This window comes from Rattus rattus, chromosome 8 (assembly GCF_011064425.1).
Source record: "Rattus rattus isolate New Zealand chromosome 8, Rrattus_CSIRO_v1, whole genome shotgun sequence".
Taxonomy (NCBI): Eukaryota; Metazoa; Chordata; class Mammalia; order Rodentia; family Muridae; genus Rattus; species Rattus rattus.
The window spans coordinates 102,410,527-102,431,151 of record NC_046161.1 but is presented as its reverse complement, the minus strand read 5'-3'; the positions used below and the strand labels follow the sequence as shown (position 1 = coordinate 102,431,151).

The window sequence follows — 20,625 nt, the reverse complement described above, 5'->3', positions numbered from 1 at the left end:
CTCGCCCACTCGGTGAAATCACAAAAGGGTACGGTTTCCAGCTGCTACCTCTAGTGACCTGAATTGGTAAACCCAACTCTGTCAGAGGCCGTTCTAGGCAGCCTTGCCTTGAGCTGAATGCTAGATAAGGGGGTCTTTTTTTATGGGTCTTGTTGGAAACACTCGCCCCGCCTTCTGCCCTCTCCTCCAGCCACCCACATGCTAAGACTTCACCATTGATTTGTCTGTCTGGTGACTCCAGACTCCCCAGCCCACTGGCCAGTGTCATACAGCACTTCAAACCGACCAAGCCAAATGGGGCTTTAACACACTTCCTCTGTAACATTTAATGGCAAGACCGACATGCCCCGCGGATTCCCGGGTTTAAACAATTTGGTCTCCAGCCAGATTCTGTTTAGGAAAGTTGCTGAGTCTCTAGGAGGTGGATCCCACTGGAGGAAGTGGATTTTGAAAGGCTCTGTTCTTCTCTCTCTCTCTCTCTCTCTCTCTCTCTCTCTCTCTCTCTCTCTCTCTCTCTCTCTCTCTCTCTCTCTCCTCTCTCTCTGCTTACTGATCTTTTGAGATGCAAGCAAGAGGCTGCCACACGCTCCTGCTGCCAAGGAGTCATCTGCCTCCTTACCTTCTCTGTCACAGTGGATAGTATCTGCTCAAGCCGTGAACCAACGCAAACTTCTGCTTCCTAAAATCGCTTCTCGTCAGATGTTTTCTGACATCCACAGAAAAGTAACAGTGCATTCCTCATCGTGAGGCTAGAGAGAGCAGTAGAAAGGCTACTCCCAGGGCCGGGCTGTGGGTTGGTGGGTGGTTGGCTCCACAGTGGGCACCTGTCAGGCAAGCCTCTGACCGTGGAGTCCATCCACAGCACCACAGTATTTTTTTAAAGAGCAAACTCGCATGTCTTCCTCTGATCGTTTCTGTATCTCTACTATTCTGTTGGATGGAGTTAGATGGGCTTAAAGATTCCTGAACCATCTGTCAGCATCCGCAGCTGGGATTTCCCATTTGTCCTGTGTGTGTCAGGACAGGTGAAAGTCCCCCATCTGCTACGGTGTGGGACAGAAGAGTGGCACAGCCTTAAGATTCCTTAAATGGTCATTTTTGAAAGTTGAGTGTGATGTACACCTGTAGTCGTAGTACTCCAGAGATTGGAGCAGGAGGATTGCCAGGAGTTGAAAGCCATTCTGACTTTCTACGTTCAAAACCTTGCCCACCCCCCCCACCCAAAAAAAAGTAATTCTAAGTTTTAGGTGATATTGATTTCATAGAAAGACCACTCCAGTGAGGAGCCCCGAATAGCTAAATAGTGAGCAATTAAAATGACTTTCAGGGTCTGCAGAGAAAACAGAACAGACACAAGACCCACCAGTTGGCACCAACGCCTAGCAAGACAGCCTTGCCCTAGTTGTGAAGCCAGCTGGCATCCCACTGGGCGAAATACAGTCACGCTGTGTTCCCAGAGCTGGTAAGAAGGGTGTTTCAAAAGTATACAGCTTAGGAGGATGGAAAGATGGCTGAGTGGTAAGAACACTTGATAGGCTAGGAAAGGACCAGAGTTCAGATGTAAGCGCCCAATCTGCTGCTCGAGTCCCAGGGGATCCAATGCCCTCTTCCAGCCTCCACCTACAGAGGCTTGCACTCATGTACCCATACACCGCCCCCACACACACTCACACACTCACACACACTCACACACACTCACACACTCACACACACACACACACTCACACACTCACACACACACACACACACACACACACACACACACACACACTCACACACACACACACACACTCACACACACACACCACACACTCACACACACACACACTCATATACACACTCCACACACACACACTACACACACTCACACACACTCATATACACACCACACACACACTCACACACACAACCCCACAAACCCCACCCCACCACCCCAACACACACCACACCACACACCACACACACACTCACACACCACACACACACACTCACAAACACACTCATATACACACCTCATATACACACTCACACACCACACTCACACACACACACACACACCACACACCACCACCACACACCACACACACACCACACACCACCACACACACCACCACACACACCACACACACACACACACTCACACACACACACTCACACACACTCACACACACACACACACACACACACACACACACACACACACACACACACTCACACACACACACACACACACTCACACACTCACACACTCACACACACACACTCACTCACACACACACTCACACACACATATACACTCACACACACTATTTAAGAATAAATAATGGATCTTATTCATATTCATGACACACATGAACACAGGACGGAGTGGGGTTGACTGTAAGATAAGTCATAGGGACATATCTTGATGATTTTGTGTCCATAAATAATATAAATGAAACACGTTAATTCCATGGAAGACAAGTATCATCTGACTTCACTGTGCTGCTATCCGTGTCTTCGGTACACCTGACTGACAAGATACTTCTCATAAATATTCATCAGCGTAGTGGCTGAAGTGATCCACTCGACTCTCTCTGACAAAACCTCTCAAGAACAGCTTGCACTGAAACAGAAATCCTTTGCAAACAAAAGTAAAGTCACAAATCCAATCTCAGGAGGACTGTGGCAGGTGCAAAGGCTGTCTGAATACGAACATCTATATATGAGAGCATCTATCGATAGGCAAGCAACTCCTAATAAAGACACAACTATATATACAGACAACGAACACTTAGCAATTATTACACGGGTCAGCAGTAGGCACAGAAACTATTTCTCCTGGATCCTGAATTCTTTTGCACAAAAGCACATTTAGCTCGTCCTTTGTAACCACAACATAGAGCAAGCTTTCAGGGTCTGCAGAGGAAAGAGAACAGACACAAAACCCACCAGTGGGCATCAACACCTAGCGAGACAGCCTCGCCCTAGTTGTGAAGCCAACTGGCATCCCACTGGGTGAAATAAAGTCACACTGTGTTCCCGGAGCTGGTAACGAACAGGTGAGCGTCCCCGATGTCCCTGCAGAGAGAGTGATCTAAAAAAAGAAGCTCTCTAAAGCGAACAGAGAGTCCAAACAAAAAAGAATATTGGCATAGAGCGGATTAAGGTGCAGTCGCTTCCTCCATCTCAGGATTCAGAATGGGTTTTGTTTCCTTCAAAATTGAAGTAGGAGGGTTGGGGATTTAGCTCAGTGGTAGAGAGCTTGCCTAGGAAGCGCAAGGCCCTGGGTTCGGTCCCCAGCTCCAAAAAAAAAAAAACCAAAAAAAAAAAAAAAATTGAAGTAGGAAAGGTGTGGTTGGAAAGTCATCACAGGTGTCAGATCTCTGGGAGCCATCCCAGTACCCAGTCAGAGAAGCCGAGGCCAGGATAACATCACGGATGCTGGCCGGGTCCGGCACCCTCCCTCTGTGGTGCCTCCCACACCCTGTAAATATGGTAGCAAGGTGCCAGCAATAAGCTCTGCCATGTGCAGGAAACACTTAACACACCGTGACCACAGTGCAACCCAGGCAGGCTGGCTTCCCTGAAAGAACAGCTCCCGACAGAGCCCATCCGACTTTCTGAGAGCATCAAACACAGGTGGCCTCAGAACCTCCAGTTGCCCCGTCAGCCCCTGGCTTCCCTGGGGAGTGAAGTATAAGATTTTTTAGGGGCGGGGGGAGATTATGCAACACTGTCTCCTTGCAGAAACATGGCTTGTGTAAATGCACTTGCTTGAGAAGATTCCAAGCGTATTGAGCTGTTGCCATGGCTGAGGTAGGCTGGCAGGGAATGCTCGTTACGAGTTATTGATGAGAGCAACCTGTCACGTGCTGGACAAGCACGTCAACTTTTCTTTCTCTTTTTGTCCTTTCCTCCTCTTCTTCCTCCTCCTTTTGAGTAATCCTGGCCATCCTGCAACTTGCTATGTAGACCAGATTGGCCTCAAACTTAAAGAGATCTTCCTGCCTCTATCCCCCAAGTGCTGGGGTTAAAGGTGTGTATTATAGGATATTTGATCACACCGTGAACCCTGAAATTGTGTTATTTACTGAAAATACCTGTTTCAGGTTGTGGTGTGGCACAGCCCTCCACACACACCTTTAATCCCTCTGGCTGAAATACAGACATGCCCTTAGTCCACACCTTTAATCCCAAACAAAAGTAAGTAAAGTTAAAGTAGAAGGTGAAGTTAGTTTGTAGAAGGAAGCACCCATGTTTGGAGCGATGTCTAACTGAGTGGCAGACAGAGTGATGAATCAGAGGAAGATCTGACAGAATAGGATACGCTCGACTCTCGTGAGAAGAGAGAGGAAAGGGAAGCTATTTGATGGGTAGTGCAGAGAAATGAAGGGGTAGTCCTACCAGGAGAGTTTTACAGAGACAGACTGAGGAGAGAACAAGCCAGACACAGGTGAAGAGAGAACAAGCCAGAGAATGAGGGGGAGCCGGATTAGAACAGATTGCCAAAGTTAGTATGAGGCCAAGCAGAGCAATTCAGGAGAGCCTAGAGAGAGAAGCCAGACTGATTCAGTCAGTGGAGAGAGGAGTTTGGAGCCAGAACAACTGAATTGAACCAGCCAGAGGTCAGAAAGAAAAACAGGGAGTGGGGGAGGTGACCATGTTCAGCAACAAGTCTCAGAGGTTGGAAACACTCTAGGCCTAGATAAGATTGCACAGAGGCTAGAAGCTTCCAGGACTAGGTTACTGACAGAGGCAGTAAGTCAAAGACAGAATTACTACAGGAGAATAAGTTACTTTTACAGGCGCAGGCCTTTGTGTCCAGATATTCGGCCCCACATGTATCTAAAGCTTCCCAGTCAGCTTCCTGCAAGTCCAGCACAGCAAACCTCTGGCCGGTGCCAGCGCCCCCCACACCCAGCAGCAGCTGTCTCTAACCACTGCTCTTGCTGTGTTAGCCCTGGGGATCCCAGTTCTCCCATGCCTTCTCTTCTGCTGTCTGAACTTGCTCTGTTCATCCCATGGGTCCCACACACGTACTCAACATTTACACCATTGAGGAGGCAGGAGAAACCCAGGTAAAGCTGCCCTGAGGGAACATTCCAGGGTGTCTGGAGTTCTCCAGAGACCCTCACTGAGAGGTCTCACACACGTCCACGTCCACCCTCACTTCCGTGTGTGCCCCTCTACAGACACATGTATGAACACACAAGTGAGAACTCACTGGACTCTCCCCAGGGGCTTCTCTCTCACCTTTCCTTGGCTCACGTCCACCATAGACTCCACACCCTACTCTGATTCATCCGCTGAGGACACGCTCCTCCACCCCAGTACCAACCCTCCGTACAGTCCCAGTAGAGTAATTCATGATATGCTTTGACCTCTGTCCGATGCCCTCCCGCTCTAATGCCACAGCTACTATGACATTGCTGCGTCTAACATGGTGGCACATAGTAAAGTCTCAATAAATACATGCGAGTGAATGAGTGGCTAGTTGACAGTGATTATCGGTGACTGCTTCGGGACCTAATTTTAAAGCTATTACACTAAAAACAGATACTGGCAAGATTAGGGAAAGGAAGAAGAACATTTATGAAAATAATTGCTAAAGTAAGAAAGGTATGCCTATTACTGGCTGGATTATAGAGGAAGGTAACTAATTGTACGTTAAAGAAACTCCATGACAACATCCAGATGGAGACAATCCGTACACCAGAAAGGCCAAGTTCCTGACAGTTACATAAGGCAAATGCAAAACTTTCCACTTTTTCCCTGTATAAAATGAATAGATATTTAATGTTCTATTCCATCCTTCCAAGTAAAAGTCCATCGCTCATGGTGTGTGTGTGTGTGTGTGTGTGTGTGTGTGTGTGTGTGTGCGTGCCTGCATGTGTGTGCATGCATGCGTGTGTGCGTGTGTATGTGTGTGTCTGGGTGTGTGACAGCCAGGGTCTTCATCTTCATTAATCTCTATTTTGTTAGTTGTTGTTGTTGTTGTTGTTATTATTATTATTATTATTATTATTATTTGTGTGTGTGTCTGTGTGTGTCTGTGTGTGTGTGTGTGTGTGTGTGTGTGTGTGTTCTCATGCCATGGTGTGAGTACACAGGTCAGAAAATGTGAACTTGGCCCTCTCATTTTTATGTGGATTCTGGGGGATCAAACGCAGATCACCAGGCTCAAAATCAAAGTGTCTCTTCAGGACAAGCCTTCTCCTTGGCCTTATTTTTAGGGATAGCATCTCCCACTGTGCCTAGAACTCACTAGCACAGTGTTCCTCCTGTCCTCCTCAGCGTGGGGAGTAAAAGTTTGCGGTTTTTTTTTCCCTTGACTTGTTTTATGGGAACTGGAGATCCGAACTCAGAGCCTCGTGCATGGCAAGCGCTTTTCCAGCTGAGCCTTCTTTTTCTCCAATTGTTAGCGCACTCCTTAAGAGCATTTGAAAACCCACACGCTGTCCCAGACAGCACTCTGGGGTTCAGTGGAGGAGGCTCAGTCTGTTTCTATACCACCCCTTGCACCTCCACCAACACCCTTCACTGCTTGGCACTGGCCAGGAAGAAAGCACAAATCGCTAAACAGGGAGAGAACCCGGCAGCCATGCTGTTTTGGCTTTGTAACAAACCGAATGGTTTAGAAAACAGGAAGTAACCTACATAAAGGCGGGAGAACATAGGACCCTGGGATGGTCAACTAGTTACCAGACTCCCTCCTAGTGAGTGTGACGACTGTCTTCCTTTCACGGTGTCAACATCCTCTAAAACACCCTCTTCAAGAGCAGGGAAACCTCCAGTCTGTGCATAAAACAATCACATCACGAATGTCTAACTTAATAAAGTAACGCTCAAGGAAAAGCACTAAAGAGCTCCCACACCAACGCACAGCACATTTCCACCCAGAAACTGAAACTTTCTCTTAAGTCAGATGCCCATGGCTCTGCAATGCTGCAGCTGCAGGTGACCCCAAGATCCCAAAGGGGGCTGATGCTTGGACACCAACTTCTTAGTGGTTCCTTTTTATTTTTAAAGTATAACCTATCGTTTTGTTTTCCTCACCATGTGCACAGGTTAAGAACATGCCATCCTTACCCTTGCTTTTATGTTAACCAGTCTGGCCTGCCAGGCCCGTCTTCAGCATCAGTGAGGGGGTGGCTGCCTCTGGCATCATCTGCTGTTACACAGACTGTGTTATTACCAACAACTACCAATTGTCTTCAAGAAGGCTTTGATGTGTGGACTCCGGAGTCTCTCTCTCTCTCTCTGACCAGACTCTGACAGATCTTACACGTGTGAGAGACTATGTTTCAAAGAGAAATGCATGCTGGATCTAAGCTGTTGGTCTTCACGGCACCCATGACTCTGTCTGGCTGTGAGGACAGGATCCTGTGATGCTCACGGCCTCTGCAGTCTCCTTGCTCCCTCTCTCCCTCTACAAACTCACTTCAAGTCTAGGACGTGCTCTATTTATTTATTCTGAACTACCTGGGAAAACAACTGGAGCTCATGAAATCATTTCCTACGTTTCTTTACCACAAAATACAATTTAAAAGTGGCCCAGTATAAGGTAAAAATATTTAGTAACTCCTTTTTCTTATACATTAATTTCAAGGTTTGTTTTTTTTTTTTTTTTTTTTTTTTTTTTTTTTTTTGGAAAGTTTATAGGCATGCCAGCTTCCCGACAGAAACTTCAATAAGCTGGATTTTTTTTTCAACTTTTGAAAATTCTTGGTAATAGCTTTAATAAGAAATGTATCTGATCAGTGTAAGGAACAGTACAAAGCTGTGAGAAGAGAGGTCTGGAGGGCTTTCTGCACAAGTCTGAGGACCTGAGTTTGATCCCCAGCTCCTATGTAAAACGTTGGGCACAGTGGTACCTTCTTATAACCCCAGCACTGGCAGACAGATATCAGCAGATCCTCGGGGCTCACCGTCCACCAGTCTGTCCTAACTGTCCAGTTCCAAGACAGATGAGAAACACTGCCTCAAAAATAAATAGCCACCATGGAATGAGCTTCAAGCTTGTCCTCTGGTATGAACACACACACGCACGCACACACACACACACGCACACACACACACACACACACACACACACGCACATACACACGAGCACACGCACATGCGCATGAGAGAGGTATGGGGTATGGAAGAATTACAGTCTACTGCAGACAGTAACACCATAAGAAGCTGAGGCTGCTTTAAACAGCTCCCAGCTCTTCCCCATTGTAAGTGGTAGGTGAAAGGCTGTTTGACACTAATTAGTGTAAGTTTCCAGAGAGAACAAAGAGAGAGGCTAGTAGAAAACAGCAGGGGTTTCTTAAAACTTTTTCCACTCTTCCTGTGGAACCCTGCAGGGGCACATGCCTGTGGGAACCGCTCCTTTGAAGATGTTCCACGAGTGGAGAACCTAGATAACCTAGGGACAAGGCGCCAGTCCACAGGGAGTGAACAGTCTCTCAGGAGGCAGGTTGTGCCCTCAATCACAGGAACGTGCGTGAGGGGGGGAGGGGGGACGTGTGCGTGTGCACCTTCACATGGCGAGAAGGTGTATCTGTGTGACTGTGGAAGCCAGAGGTTGACATCAGGCATTTTCCTCAATTCTTTTCCATCTCATTATCTTTCTGAGACTGTCACTCACCAAGGTTGGAGATCAGTTTTAGTTAAACTGGCTGGTCAGGGAGCTCCCCTGCCCCGTGTCCCTGTCCCTGTCCCCCCAAAGCCCCCGGAAAACCCCACACCCCCCGGCTCCCTCTGTGACCATCTCCCCAGAGCTGGGATTACCAACGTGTGCTACCATGCACACACAGCTTCTTTCATGGCTGCCAGGGGACCAATCCGGAGTCCTCATACTTACACAGCAAGCATTTTACCAACCAAGCCATCTCTCTAGCCCCGTCACAAGAATCCTGCCACCAGCGCTGATTCTGTAGGACGCACGCATCTTCAGTGTCTCCCAAGGGTTGACAGCTGTTTTGATTTTTATAATCATCACCCCGAGAATGCTATTTTGCATAAATACATAGAAAGATGGCCAAACTGTATTTGGGGGCCATTTCGGAAACTGTGAGAAATTCTGTCCTAATCCCAAAGCAAAATTCATCGAATTACTCTTTGTTCTGTCCTAATACCAAGTCGAGATCCATTGAATTATTCCTGATGATACTCGAGCCAGCAATTCAAACTGTTTTAAAGTGAGCCATTCCGAGGCACCACAGATATTACTAAATTTATACTCGATGCTAAGTAATGGCAACATGAAAAAAAATTAAAAGCCTTTAGGGTCTTTTGTAACTGAATCGTGGGCTTTAATAAGAGCAGAAGATTTTGTATATATATAAAAAAAACACACTACAATTCATAAAACATAACAGTCTTGAATCAGACCCAAGGTGTTTTACTCAAGGTTTGTTGGGGTTAAAGAGTCCAGCAGCACGCAAAGGGAGAAGTGTACGATGTGGTCTGTATTAGGAGCCAACGCTGCAGTGACGTCACGTGAGGAAACAGCCATGAACACGGCCAGAAGCACCTCAGGTTTGTTACCTGTCTACCTTTGAGTTAATAGTGAGTTGTGCGTTCAGAAACCTTTCTGTTGCCAAATGTTTCATGACCCTCCCCTCCCCCACACACACACATTCAGTTACACAACCCTGGGTGGGTTGGAAGCCCACTGTTTAAGAATCTGTAATGCAGATTCTCATATCTCACTACAGAGATATGATCAAAACAGTACTTCTTCAGGAACTCAAGGAAATGACAAAACTACGGCCTCTAACTAGCTGCCGCTTGACACTGTAATTTAATGCAGAATCGAAGATGATTGTATCCCAAGCAGGCAAGCTGGGATCGTTTTTATTCAATATTAGGACAATAGGCTAATGATTCTGAAGTAGAGTGAATTTGAATTTTCATTCCACGAATAAAGCCAAGGTTCTTCTGCAGGAATTACAGGTGACTCAGAAAATCACTCATATTTACTTTATTAGTAGCCCCCAAAGAGCATTTTAAAGGTTAGGAGTTGTTAGGGATGGGGATGTAATTCAGTTCGTAGAGGTTTGCCCAGAACATTCAAAGCACAGAGGGTGGTAGCACCCTCCTGTAACCCCGGCACGTGTGAGGAGGATCAGAAGTTCAAAGTCACCCTTGGCTTTAGTATCTGATGAGAAGCCAGTCTGCAATCCATGAGATCATGTCTCAAAAAAATTAAACGAAAAGATAAAACATTTTTTAAGTGAAAGTGTGGGTCAAAGATTCCCCAGAGTCGGGGTTGGGGATTTAGCTCAGTGGTAGAGCGCTTGCCTAGCAACTGCAAGGCCTTGGGTTCAGTCCCGAGCTCCGAAGAAAAGAAAAGAAAAGAAAAGAAAAGAAAAGAGAAAAGAAAAGAAGAGAAGAGAAGAGAAGAGAAGAGAAGAGAAGAGAAGAGAAGAGAAGAGAAGAGAAGAGAAGAGAAAAGAAAAGGAAAGGAAAGGAAAGGAAAGGAAAGAAAAGAAAAGATTCCCCAGAGTCCTTAGAGGATCAACCTGATGTGCAGACAGACAAGCCAGTGCCTTGGCCAATAAATGCCCAGAACCCAAAGGGTTACCACAGTAAGTCTTTGCTCTAATGAACCCCTGAGTGCTCACGAGGTTTCTTCCATATCAGCTCCTCGATCTGAGGAACTCAGTCCCAAGATGGCCAGATCAACAGAGCAGAGCGGAGGCAGTACCCTGACTTTCAGCTGCCTAGCATAAGAGATGACACACAATATTCCCGTCCACTGTCCGGTTATAGACGCTGCTCACGTGAACGCAAACGAGCCCAAAGTGTTGGGCCCTCCCTAAATCAGAAGCTGGGAAAGGATCTAAATCCATTTTGGGTAATCTGCTGAGAATCTCGGGAAACTGCAGGCATGTCTCATGGCTGCCCTGCCTAGAGGAGAGGAACATAGATGTCTGTGGGCAATCTCTTGGCATCTGAGTGCTGCTCCAATGCTCAGGAACTGCCCCGCCCGTTCTTCTGGACTGCACCAAACATGGACAAACCACGCCCCCGACATGGACAAACCACGCCCCTGAAACCAGGAGAGGTGGTGTGACTAGGGACCATGGACATGGACCAAGGCAGCTGCCTAGAAAGGACACAGGTATCTGGCAAGACCCAATTGCCACTGCAAACACTGGACACAGAAACTGAAGCTCCAGAGGGTTCTAGCTGCAGACACCTGAAACAACCTTCCTCTTCCACCCCCCAGACTCTCTACCAATGTCACCTAAGTCACTCCTAAAATCCTGTCAACCTTGAGGCCCAAAGACGCATCCTGTAGAGTCCTACAGGAGCAGTGCCTGTGGGGTCTGCTCCCTTGGAGAGGCGCCATGGTAGGGGTGGGCTAGATAAGGTACAAGGTTCCTGTCCTCAAGGAGTGTACAGTCTTGGGGGGAAACAAGTGTGCACTTGATCTCAGGATGTGTAGAGTATGTGTGTGTGTGTGTGTGTGTGTGTGTGTGTCTGTCTGTCTGTCTGTCTGTGTGTGTTTCTGTATGTGTGCACACGCATGTTCATATTGGGAGAGTTCCACGTGTGTGGATGTAGAAGCCAGAGTGTGATATTGGGTGTTTCCCATTCACTTCCTTCCTGGTTTTTTCGGTTTTTTCTCTTCTTTTTTGAGACACCCCCTCACTGAAGCCGGACCTCACTTTCAGCTAAACAAGATGGCCCAATCACAAGAACCCCAGCACCAGTCCCAACAGAAGCAGGAGAAGCGGGCTCCATGTTTCCAAAGGAGTTTCAGAGGCTCTATTTTGATTCTCCTCCCCAAGCCAGTGAGGCTGAAAGTTCAACTCTGGTGAAAAGAGGGAAGAAAAAGGCACTTGGGCGGCTGGCTCACGGTGCTACTTTTCAGCTGGTGTATTAGGTTAATCATTATAGAGAAAGGAAACATGGGGTGAGGTTTAAAACCATTTTCTTTCTTATTTTTTTACTTTTTAATTCTCTCACTCTTTGTGTGTGTGTGTGTGTGTGTGTGTGTGTGTGTGTGTGTGTGTGTGTGTTAGTGGACAACTTACTGGACTTTGCTTCTGTCCTTCCACCAGGCGGATGCCACTGACAGAGGCACGGTCATAGGATTTGGTGGCCCATGCTTTTACCCACTGAGCCACCTCACCAGCCCTAAGTACTTCATACCGAACGTTTCAGTTACCATAACACTTCCCTGTAGAAGCCACACACAGGTTTATTTTATGACATTCCGTCTCTGTGTTTCCTACCCTTTCTTTTCCCTTCCTCAGCGTGTGGAGTTTCCATCTGCCCCTCCCCACAAGAATTTTAAGCCTCTCTGCCTTAAAGAACAGAGTGGAAAGTTCACTGGGCTCTTAAAGTTGAAGCCAGATAATGAATCTCACATTGGCATGACAGCTTCTATGTCAAAACCATCCATAATTTTCTCAACTTTTTCCCCTTTCCTTAAAAATGTAGGAGACAAAGAAAAAATATGCAGTCCTAATTAGGCAGAATGTTTCAGACCCTACTCCAGCAAGTCAGAAGCAGCAGACACAAAGGAGGATAATAACCCCCACCAGATTCATCCACAAAGGAAAGAACAGACACCACAAGATGCAGAAGAACCTCAGACTGGTGTCAGAAGTGTCACGTCAGTTAGAGAAGATGGATGGAAAACGCTGCTGGGTACCTGTGGCCCTCATCAATAGAGTCCTGCATCCTCACCATGGATACCTGTGGGCCTCACCTTCAGCAGCAGCAGATTTCAACCAATCTCAGCCTCTTCATCAATTCCCAGTGCAGTACGTCTCCACGTCCTGTCCATGAAGCGCCTGACCTGATCTGCACCTACATTTGATGCTTCCTCCTCCCCATCCCATAACTACTGCCTCAGCACCCACCCCATCACTCCAGACCTCAGCACCCACCCCATCACATCCGACCTCGTCCTGTCGCAGACACACCCCAGTTTGACGTCTTCAACCTTGCTTCCTGCTCCCACCAACCCTTCCATAGTCCCTGGACAAGATGATGTCTCTAAACCAGACCTCCAAGTTTAGTTTAGAGTTGCAATGTTCTCCAGGAAAGCCTGACATACTCTAGGGGACCACAGGTCTTCAAAACATTGCCCTAACTTTGTGCTTTTATTTTTCATTATGTCCTTTGAACAATATTATGAATCATTCATATGACTGTGTTCTAATCAAGTTTTGCCATATATATTTCCCCCATAGATATTCTTGAATTATCAATGTAATTTACATAAGGAGATGTGTGTGGGTGCATGTGTGTGCATGTCCGTGTGTGTGCGTGTGTGTGTGTGTGTGTGTGTGTGTGTGTGTGTTTGAGACATGATCTCTCTATGCAAATATGGCTTTCCTGGAACTCATTATGTACAATGGCCTGGTTTTGAACTCACAGACATTCACCTGCCTCTGCATTCCAAGAGAAAATATTAGTTTTATTTTTTATTTATGTGCATGTGTCTTTATGTATGTGTACACTTGTTTGCACATGCATGTGCAGGTCAGGGGTCACCACTCGGTGTCTTTCTCAATCACTGCTTCATTGAATCCGGAGCCTGCTTTCCAGGCCCGACTGTCTGGCTAGCACATTCCAGGGATCCTCCTGGCCCTGCCTCCCTAACTCTGGGTACATGGGTGTGCACCAACTCTCCCAATTTTGTTTTGTTTTATGAACATGGGTGCTGAAAATTGAACTCAGATCCTTTTGCCAGTTTGGCAAATACTCCCCTCCCCATAGTCACTAAATATTATAGTTGTCTAGTAAAAAAAAATAACAAATAAGAATTGTAATATGAGGCTGGAGAGATGGCTCAGTGGTTAGAGCACTGACGGCTCTTCCAGAGGTCCTGAGTTCAAATCCCAGTAACCACGTGGTGGCTCACAACCATCTGTAATGGGATCTGATGCCCTCTTCTGGTGTGTCTGAAGACAGCTACAGTATACTTATATATAATAAATGAATAAATCTTTTTTCAAAATGAATTGTAATATGGAGAGATCAAACTGAAGAGAGAATCGAGTCATCACACAGGACATGGGCAGCACGGTTGACTCCACAGCCACGTGTCCTGGTGGTCACACTGTAAGCTAGAGAAAGTCTGCCCCCCTGGCCTGTGAGAGACAGGGAGTATGAGTGGGCCGTGCCTCTCTTGAGCTTGGCTTTTAAGACAATTAAGATTCTGTTACTGCAGCACAACTCAGCATATCCGTACTAACACCGCTTCACAGGCAGAGCGCAAGCCCTTCCCACCACACTCCGTCTTCCAAGGGACTCAGCTCAAAGACAAGACATTCCTCACTGTTCCACAGCACCCTTTCATTGAATGTGCTGTCCCCTTATCCCATAATACCACTCTCCACGTGCTCACCTCCTCCACCGCCCCGGCCACTGTAACTCAAGCTTCGAAAAGTCAGTTCACATCCAATTGCACCAGGAAGTTTTCCTCTATTTCCTAACACTCCCCCTTTACAATCAGCACGTACCAATTACACAGAGTAATAGGCTTGGTTGTGATACTGCCGGGTGTGTGTGATGAATGTACTCTGATTCTATTTAACACCCCTCCCCCATTGCTATCACTTGTTCCTTACTTGTCTACTTCCTCTTTCCATAAACCTTTCCTTCTCCCTTCATGACTCTTGTAAAAATATAAGTTGCAGGGGCTGGAGGGATGGCTCAATGGTTAGGGATACTGATAGCTCTTAGAGGGGGCCTGGGTTCAATTCCCAGCACCCAGATGCCAGCTCACAGCCCCCTGAAACTCCAGTACCAGGGGAGCTAATGTTCTCTTCTGGTTTCCACTGCATCGGGCATAGAGTACACAGACATACATATAAGAAAAACACCCGTACACATAAAATAAAAATAAATAATTATTTCATTTAGAGTGAAGAAGCAATTCCATGGGTGAAATAAAACATGAAAAGATTATCTCTTTGCTTATTTGTGTGTGTATACGCTCACAGATGTGTGAATTGGTTCTCTCTTTCAATTGCGAGGGTTCTGGGATTTGGGCTCAGGTTGGGTCTTGGTGGCATACCAATCTCTCTCTCTCTCTCTCTCTCTCTCTCTCTCTCTCTCTCTCCCTCCCTCCCTCCCCCCCCCCCCTCCCCCCTTCTCCTTATTTTGCTGAGTATGACAATGCTGAGTTTAATTTGTTTCAGTTTCATCTTTCTTTGTGTTGAATTCATTGTGGACACATTGTAGACACATTATGGACACATTGTAGACACATTGTAGACACACCCTGTTTCCACTATCTGTTCACCCTTGATGGACATGCAGATTCCATACCCTGACGGTTATGACTAGCATCACAATAAACACAGGCATCCAATATTTCTACTGTGTACTGATTTTGATTATTGACTTTGGTTACATATTCTTGAGGGGCATAGGTGGATCACAGGGTTGTGGTATTTCCAGGGTTGTTTCTTTTTAAGACCTTCCATATTGATTTCCATAGTGCCTAGACTAACTTATAATCCCACGTACAGTGCAAAAAAATTCTCCCCCACCCGCACCAACATCTGTTATTTGTTCTCTTGAAGATAAACATTCTGACTGGCGTGACCTAGAATCTCAGTGCACACCCTCATTGCCCATCAACTTTATAAAATGCGTTTGTCCCCGTGTTATAATTATCCTTGTCAATCAATGTTAGATCATACAGGCCCACCACACTGTGATTGCACCGATAACCTGTGCGTTCCTGAATCCTCAAGGCCACAATAAGAGAGAAGCTGTAATGGCCACTGAGCGGGAAGGAACTTTCTCGGGAGGGATGATTCTAGCACATCTGAAAGCAGCTGGATTAGATCCAGCACCCGCCAAAGACAACATCCTAATAACAGCGTCCCTTGACTCTCTTCAGCTCAGTTCCTACTCAGACCCTCCCCAGAGTCCTGAATTGGTCCACTGTCTCCCCACACACTGCTCAGCCCCCACGAGAGTTCAGACTTTCCCTGGGAAGAAATGACTAAGGACCCTGTATTCCAAGTGTGGTCCCCAAAACAAGAACCACCTACAAGAATTTGGGTGCCCGTAAGAAAAGAGAAATCTTGGGCTCCGAGACATTCTGAATCCAAGTCTCCATTTTTACCTACATCACCAGATGGTTAAATTGCCCGAAGCTATTTAAAAGTTTGGTACAGTCAAACAATCTCTTCTGCCTAAGCCTGTCAGTAACTTCAATTGTCTTCCATTGTAGCATCTGGTGAAGAGTTGTACATCACTGTCTCCTCAGAACACGTGGAACATACCCATCTATAAAAAAAGGAAACAAGCTCAGAGTGGGTGGGTCACAGGATTGACTTTGAAGTTCCAGACAGGTCTGAAAGGCTCCCAAGCTCTCACTCCATAACCATAGAGACTGAGACCTGCCTCGGGCAAACATCGGATAAGACTTAACTTTTGAGAGTAATGTAGGTACTTAGAGATTTCTTGACCCTTCATGTCCCACTGACCCGGAATTAATCTCCCCTCTCTTTTACTACCCACATGATGGTGCCTCCACACACCCCACTGTTCCCAGGAGTCAGTCTTTTATCCCCAGGTAAGTTCTTTATAAGCTTGCTCAATAACTATTTGATGAGTTCATGAAAATGTTTCCCCTTTAATCATCAAACGATACTGAGGTCAGGCGAATGGCTATCATTAAGGCAAGAGAGGTGAAGACTGAGATTCTCAGGGAAGTTCAAAGTCTTGCCTGGGGTCTCTGGAAGTCCTCAGACAGCTAGGAATGAAACATAAAGCCCCTCCCCAATTCCCAGGACAGATGTCTTCCTACCCTTGCTCCACCTTCCTGGATTTCCCACTTCTGACCTACACCACCAGGCAGTTTGTGGAAACAACCCTTTCAAGTTACTCCCCCACAGATACTCTTAAAAGGGCTTGCCATTAGACAGAACGAATTTAGATGTTAACAGGCAGCTGCCTGGGAAGATGGGGAACCTGGCTACAGATAGAGCAGGGCTCTGGACTGCAATAAGGAAACAGCTATCAACCAAAGGCTTCTAAGTAAAGCAGCCCTCTCAGCTATAGAGACCTGCTGTGGAAAAGGGCCCTAAGAGGCTCCAAGACCAGGCTGGAGAACACCAGGCCACTCACCCTGGCGAGGCAGCACTGCAGCCTGTGAGTCTGAGGTTGACACAGCACCGTTCCTTTCCTTTTTTGCGTTTAGGAAGACACTAAGGCCTTTATTAACTCAGCTCGTCCAGAGAAAAGCAAACTATTTTTGCCTGAAGCATCAAGGGTCACATGAGAGGGGAATTTCCCTCGAACTTGGCCAATGGAATCAATGGAAAGATTTTTACACACACACACACACACACACACACACACACACACACAGAGGCACACACAAGCACACAGGCACACACACACACAAACACACAGGCACACACACACACAGGCACACACACACGGGCACACAGGTACTCAGGCACACATGCATATATAGATGCATACACACGTACAAACCCAAACATGCATACACATTCATACATAGACACAGGCATACACACAGAGGCACACACACATGAATGCACATAGATGCATACACACACATACAAACACAAACATGAATATGCACACGCACACACGCACACACGCACACACACACACACAGATTTAAGAGCTTGGGACAGCAGAACAACTCTCCACTTTGTTTCTGCTTCTCTGAGCACCAAGTTCAAGGGCCGTCCCACCCAGAACACTGATCATTGTGCCAAAGGAACACTGAGGAGGGCCATGTTACCGAGATTTGCCAGTCCTGGGTCTGGGTACTAAGACCATGAGCCAAGACAGGGCAGTGTGAATTCCCCCAAAGGCAACCTAGAGGAGGCAGGCTGTCCACTGCTGCTGTTACCACTGCTCCTGGTACGGAACAGTGGGAGGAGGAAACACACTAAGACTGATAAGGCTTTCAGGCATGGTGGCGCATATTTGCAATCCGGCACTTGAGAAGTGGAGGCAAAAGGATCACGAGTTCAAGGCCAGCCTCTGGTACACAGATAGTTCGAAGTCAGCCTGGTTTACATGAGATCCTCCTCCCAAAAGCAAACATGGGAAGAAAGAAGGGAGCGAGGAAAGGAGGAAGAGGGAGGGGGCAGGGGACATGTGCTGGTTATTTTTGTCAAGTTGACACAAGCCAGGGTCATTTGAGAAAAGGGACTTTCAATTGAGAAAATGCCTCCTTAAGACGACAGTAAGTCCATGGGCATTTTCTTGATTAATGATTGATGTGGGAGGGCCCAGCTCAATGTGGGCAGTGCCATCTCTGGACAAGTCAGCCTGGGTTACATAAAAAGCAAGCTGACCAAGCCACGGGGCACAAACCACTAAGCAGCATTGCTCCATGGCTCTGCTTCAGCTTCTCCTCACAGGTTCTTGCTCTGAGTCCCTGTCCTGATTCCCCTTCATGGTGGATGGTAACCTGTAAGCTGAAATAGACCCTCTCCTTCCTAAGCTGCTTTTGGCCATGGCGTTTATGACAGAAACAGAGAGCAAACTAGAACAGAAGGGAAATGGTTCCATGTTCTGGGGTTTGTTTTTCTGGTTGGTTGGTTGGTTGGTTGGTTGGCTGGCTGGCTGGCTGGTTGGTTTTGCTGTTGTTGTTCCTCAGAATCAGATCCCCAGGAGGAATCCCTATGACAGGGACTGAGTGTATGAGTAGTTGTTCGCAGGAAAGAATGGTCGGGAAGGGCAGAAGCCAAAAACCCAAGTGAGGGAAGTGAGACCCACAAAGATCCTTGGGAGTCAACCATGTGATGCCACAGGAGCTTTTGATAAACAAAGGACAGCACTCCTCACTCAGCGCCCCAGGGAAAAGCCTAGGACCTGAGCTGACTAACCTTCTCCTCACGACCCTCCAGTTGTCAGTCAGGGGCCGCCCCAGAGAGACGTGCAATTGCAGTCAGTCCTTGCATTGAGCTTGTGGCAGCAGAGCAGCGCAAAGGTCAGCCTCCAGCGAAGACGGGGTGGCTTATAGTTGAGAATCAAGTACTCAGGGCTCTAACGTGCCGCAAGAGGACTGTGGGAAAGAGGGCTGGAGAGCAGAACTCAGAAATCGCAGCTGCCTCCACCTGCCCTTTCTCCTGTGGCATCACGCTAACAATACTATCATGGAGAGCATGCTTTGCTGAAGTTGGGAGTAGACGAACCAGCACTTCGTAGCCCGCTTTCCTCCCTGCTTTCTTTCTGCTCCCTAACCCCCAAGAATAATGAGTCCCTGCCTAGAGCTCTGGGAACTTCGCTCCTTTGTGATCCTTAGCTCAACACTAGCCCCGCAGATCACTCCTGTAAAAGCCAACAGACCCCACTCTGCATCTCCCAAAACACTCATCGAAGTGCAGGTCTCCTTAATGCCAGCGTGTGTTGTAAGGGCTGTTGACAGTGGGACCTCGCTTTCACTAGACAGCTGTCGCCATCAAGGAGAGGACAGAGAATGGTCTGGACTCAGAAGGAGTGAGGCAGAGAAATGACTCACTGTAAGGAGCAAGTAACAATCTAATTCCCTCCACAACTTCTCACCCCCACTCCCAGCAGGCAGATACTCTGGGAAGGTGTCCCCAGACGCCTCTGCCCAGCCCGGGAGCTGCCTTATCCTTTCTCCACCACACCTCGCCCCCAGAGCCAGACGTGGAAAGGAGCGAAAACGTGGGGCTATATTTGAAATGAATTGATGGTTCTATTTCTCCCGCTCTGATCTATCCTGCTAATCCCTAAACACTCTGCCTGTAGTGTTTCTCTCTAAACCCCCTTTGTTCTTCTGTATAGCTCTGGTTAGAATCGGAGCTCTGGAGAGCAGGGTTCAGAAAACCACTCCACTACTCTCCTGTGAGCTTTGACAGGGAGGTGACTCTAGAGCTCCAAAACAGATTCTTTCAGGAAAGGATGGGATGAGGGAGGTCTCTGGGTGACTACTGCCTGGCCCAGGAAGATTAATCAATAACAGCTCCCTCTCTGGTGCCTTCTGCAGCCTTGCTGCTCCTGCCCAGTGTACTGTATATATTTCCAGGAATGGTGCTCTGACTGACCAGAGAGGGGAACCGTTCAAGCCGGCGTCACCCCTAGCAAGAGAGTTTAACCATGGTGTAGAGGGGTTGCACAAGTACACACATGCACACAACACTCACACAGAGCACACATACACTCAACATCGCACACATGCACACACGCCTGCACAGTGCATCCCCGTGGGGTCTGCCTCTGCTGCCCCATCTCTCAGAGTGGGGTTCCCACCGACAGTCACCGAGGGTACTTACCCGAGATAGCAGGCGCAGGGCGGCTGGGTGCCGGCGGAGCAGGGGTCGCCGGTGGCGGCGGCGGGCGCAGGACGGGCGCGGCTGGCATGGCTGGCGGCCTGGCTGCAGGTAGCAGCTCGTGGGCCTGGCCGGACAGCAGCTGAGCAGGCGCGGGAAGACTCAGGGACTAACTACTTGCTGCACACAGCCGCTCGGGTCTCCTCTTCCCTTTGGTTGCTGCTGGCCGCAGCCACAGCGCAAGGACGGTCTCCCCAGAGCGAGCCTGACAACCGCGCTGCCGCCGCCCCGCCCTGCCCCGCCCCGCCCCGCCCCGCCCCGCCTCGCCTCACCCCGCCTCGCCTTAGGCTACCCGGGGGCGGTGGAGTTGGCGGTGAAGTTG

General features: G+C 47.8%; 1 protein-coding gene across 1 annotated transcript in view; it reads right to left on the bottom strand.

Annotated features, from left to right (window-relative positions):
• Positions 1-20,347, bottom strand: part of Dclk3 (doublecortin like kinase 3) — a 52,567-nt gene extending 32,220 nt beyond the window's left edge. The window contains exon 1 of the mRNA XM_032910852.1: positions 20,247-20,347. Within this exon, the coding sequence (XP_032766743.1) occupies positions 20,247-20,334 (88 nt within the window). The 5' untranslated portion in view covers positions 20,335-20,347. The remainder of the gene's footprint in view (positions 1-20,246) is intronic.
• Between the last annotated feature and the right edge of the window lie 278 nt (positions 20,348-20,625).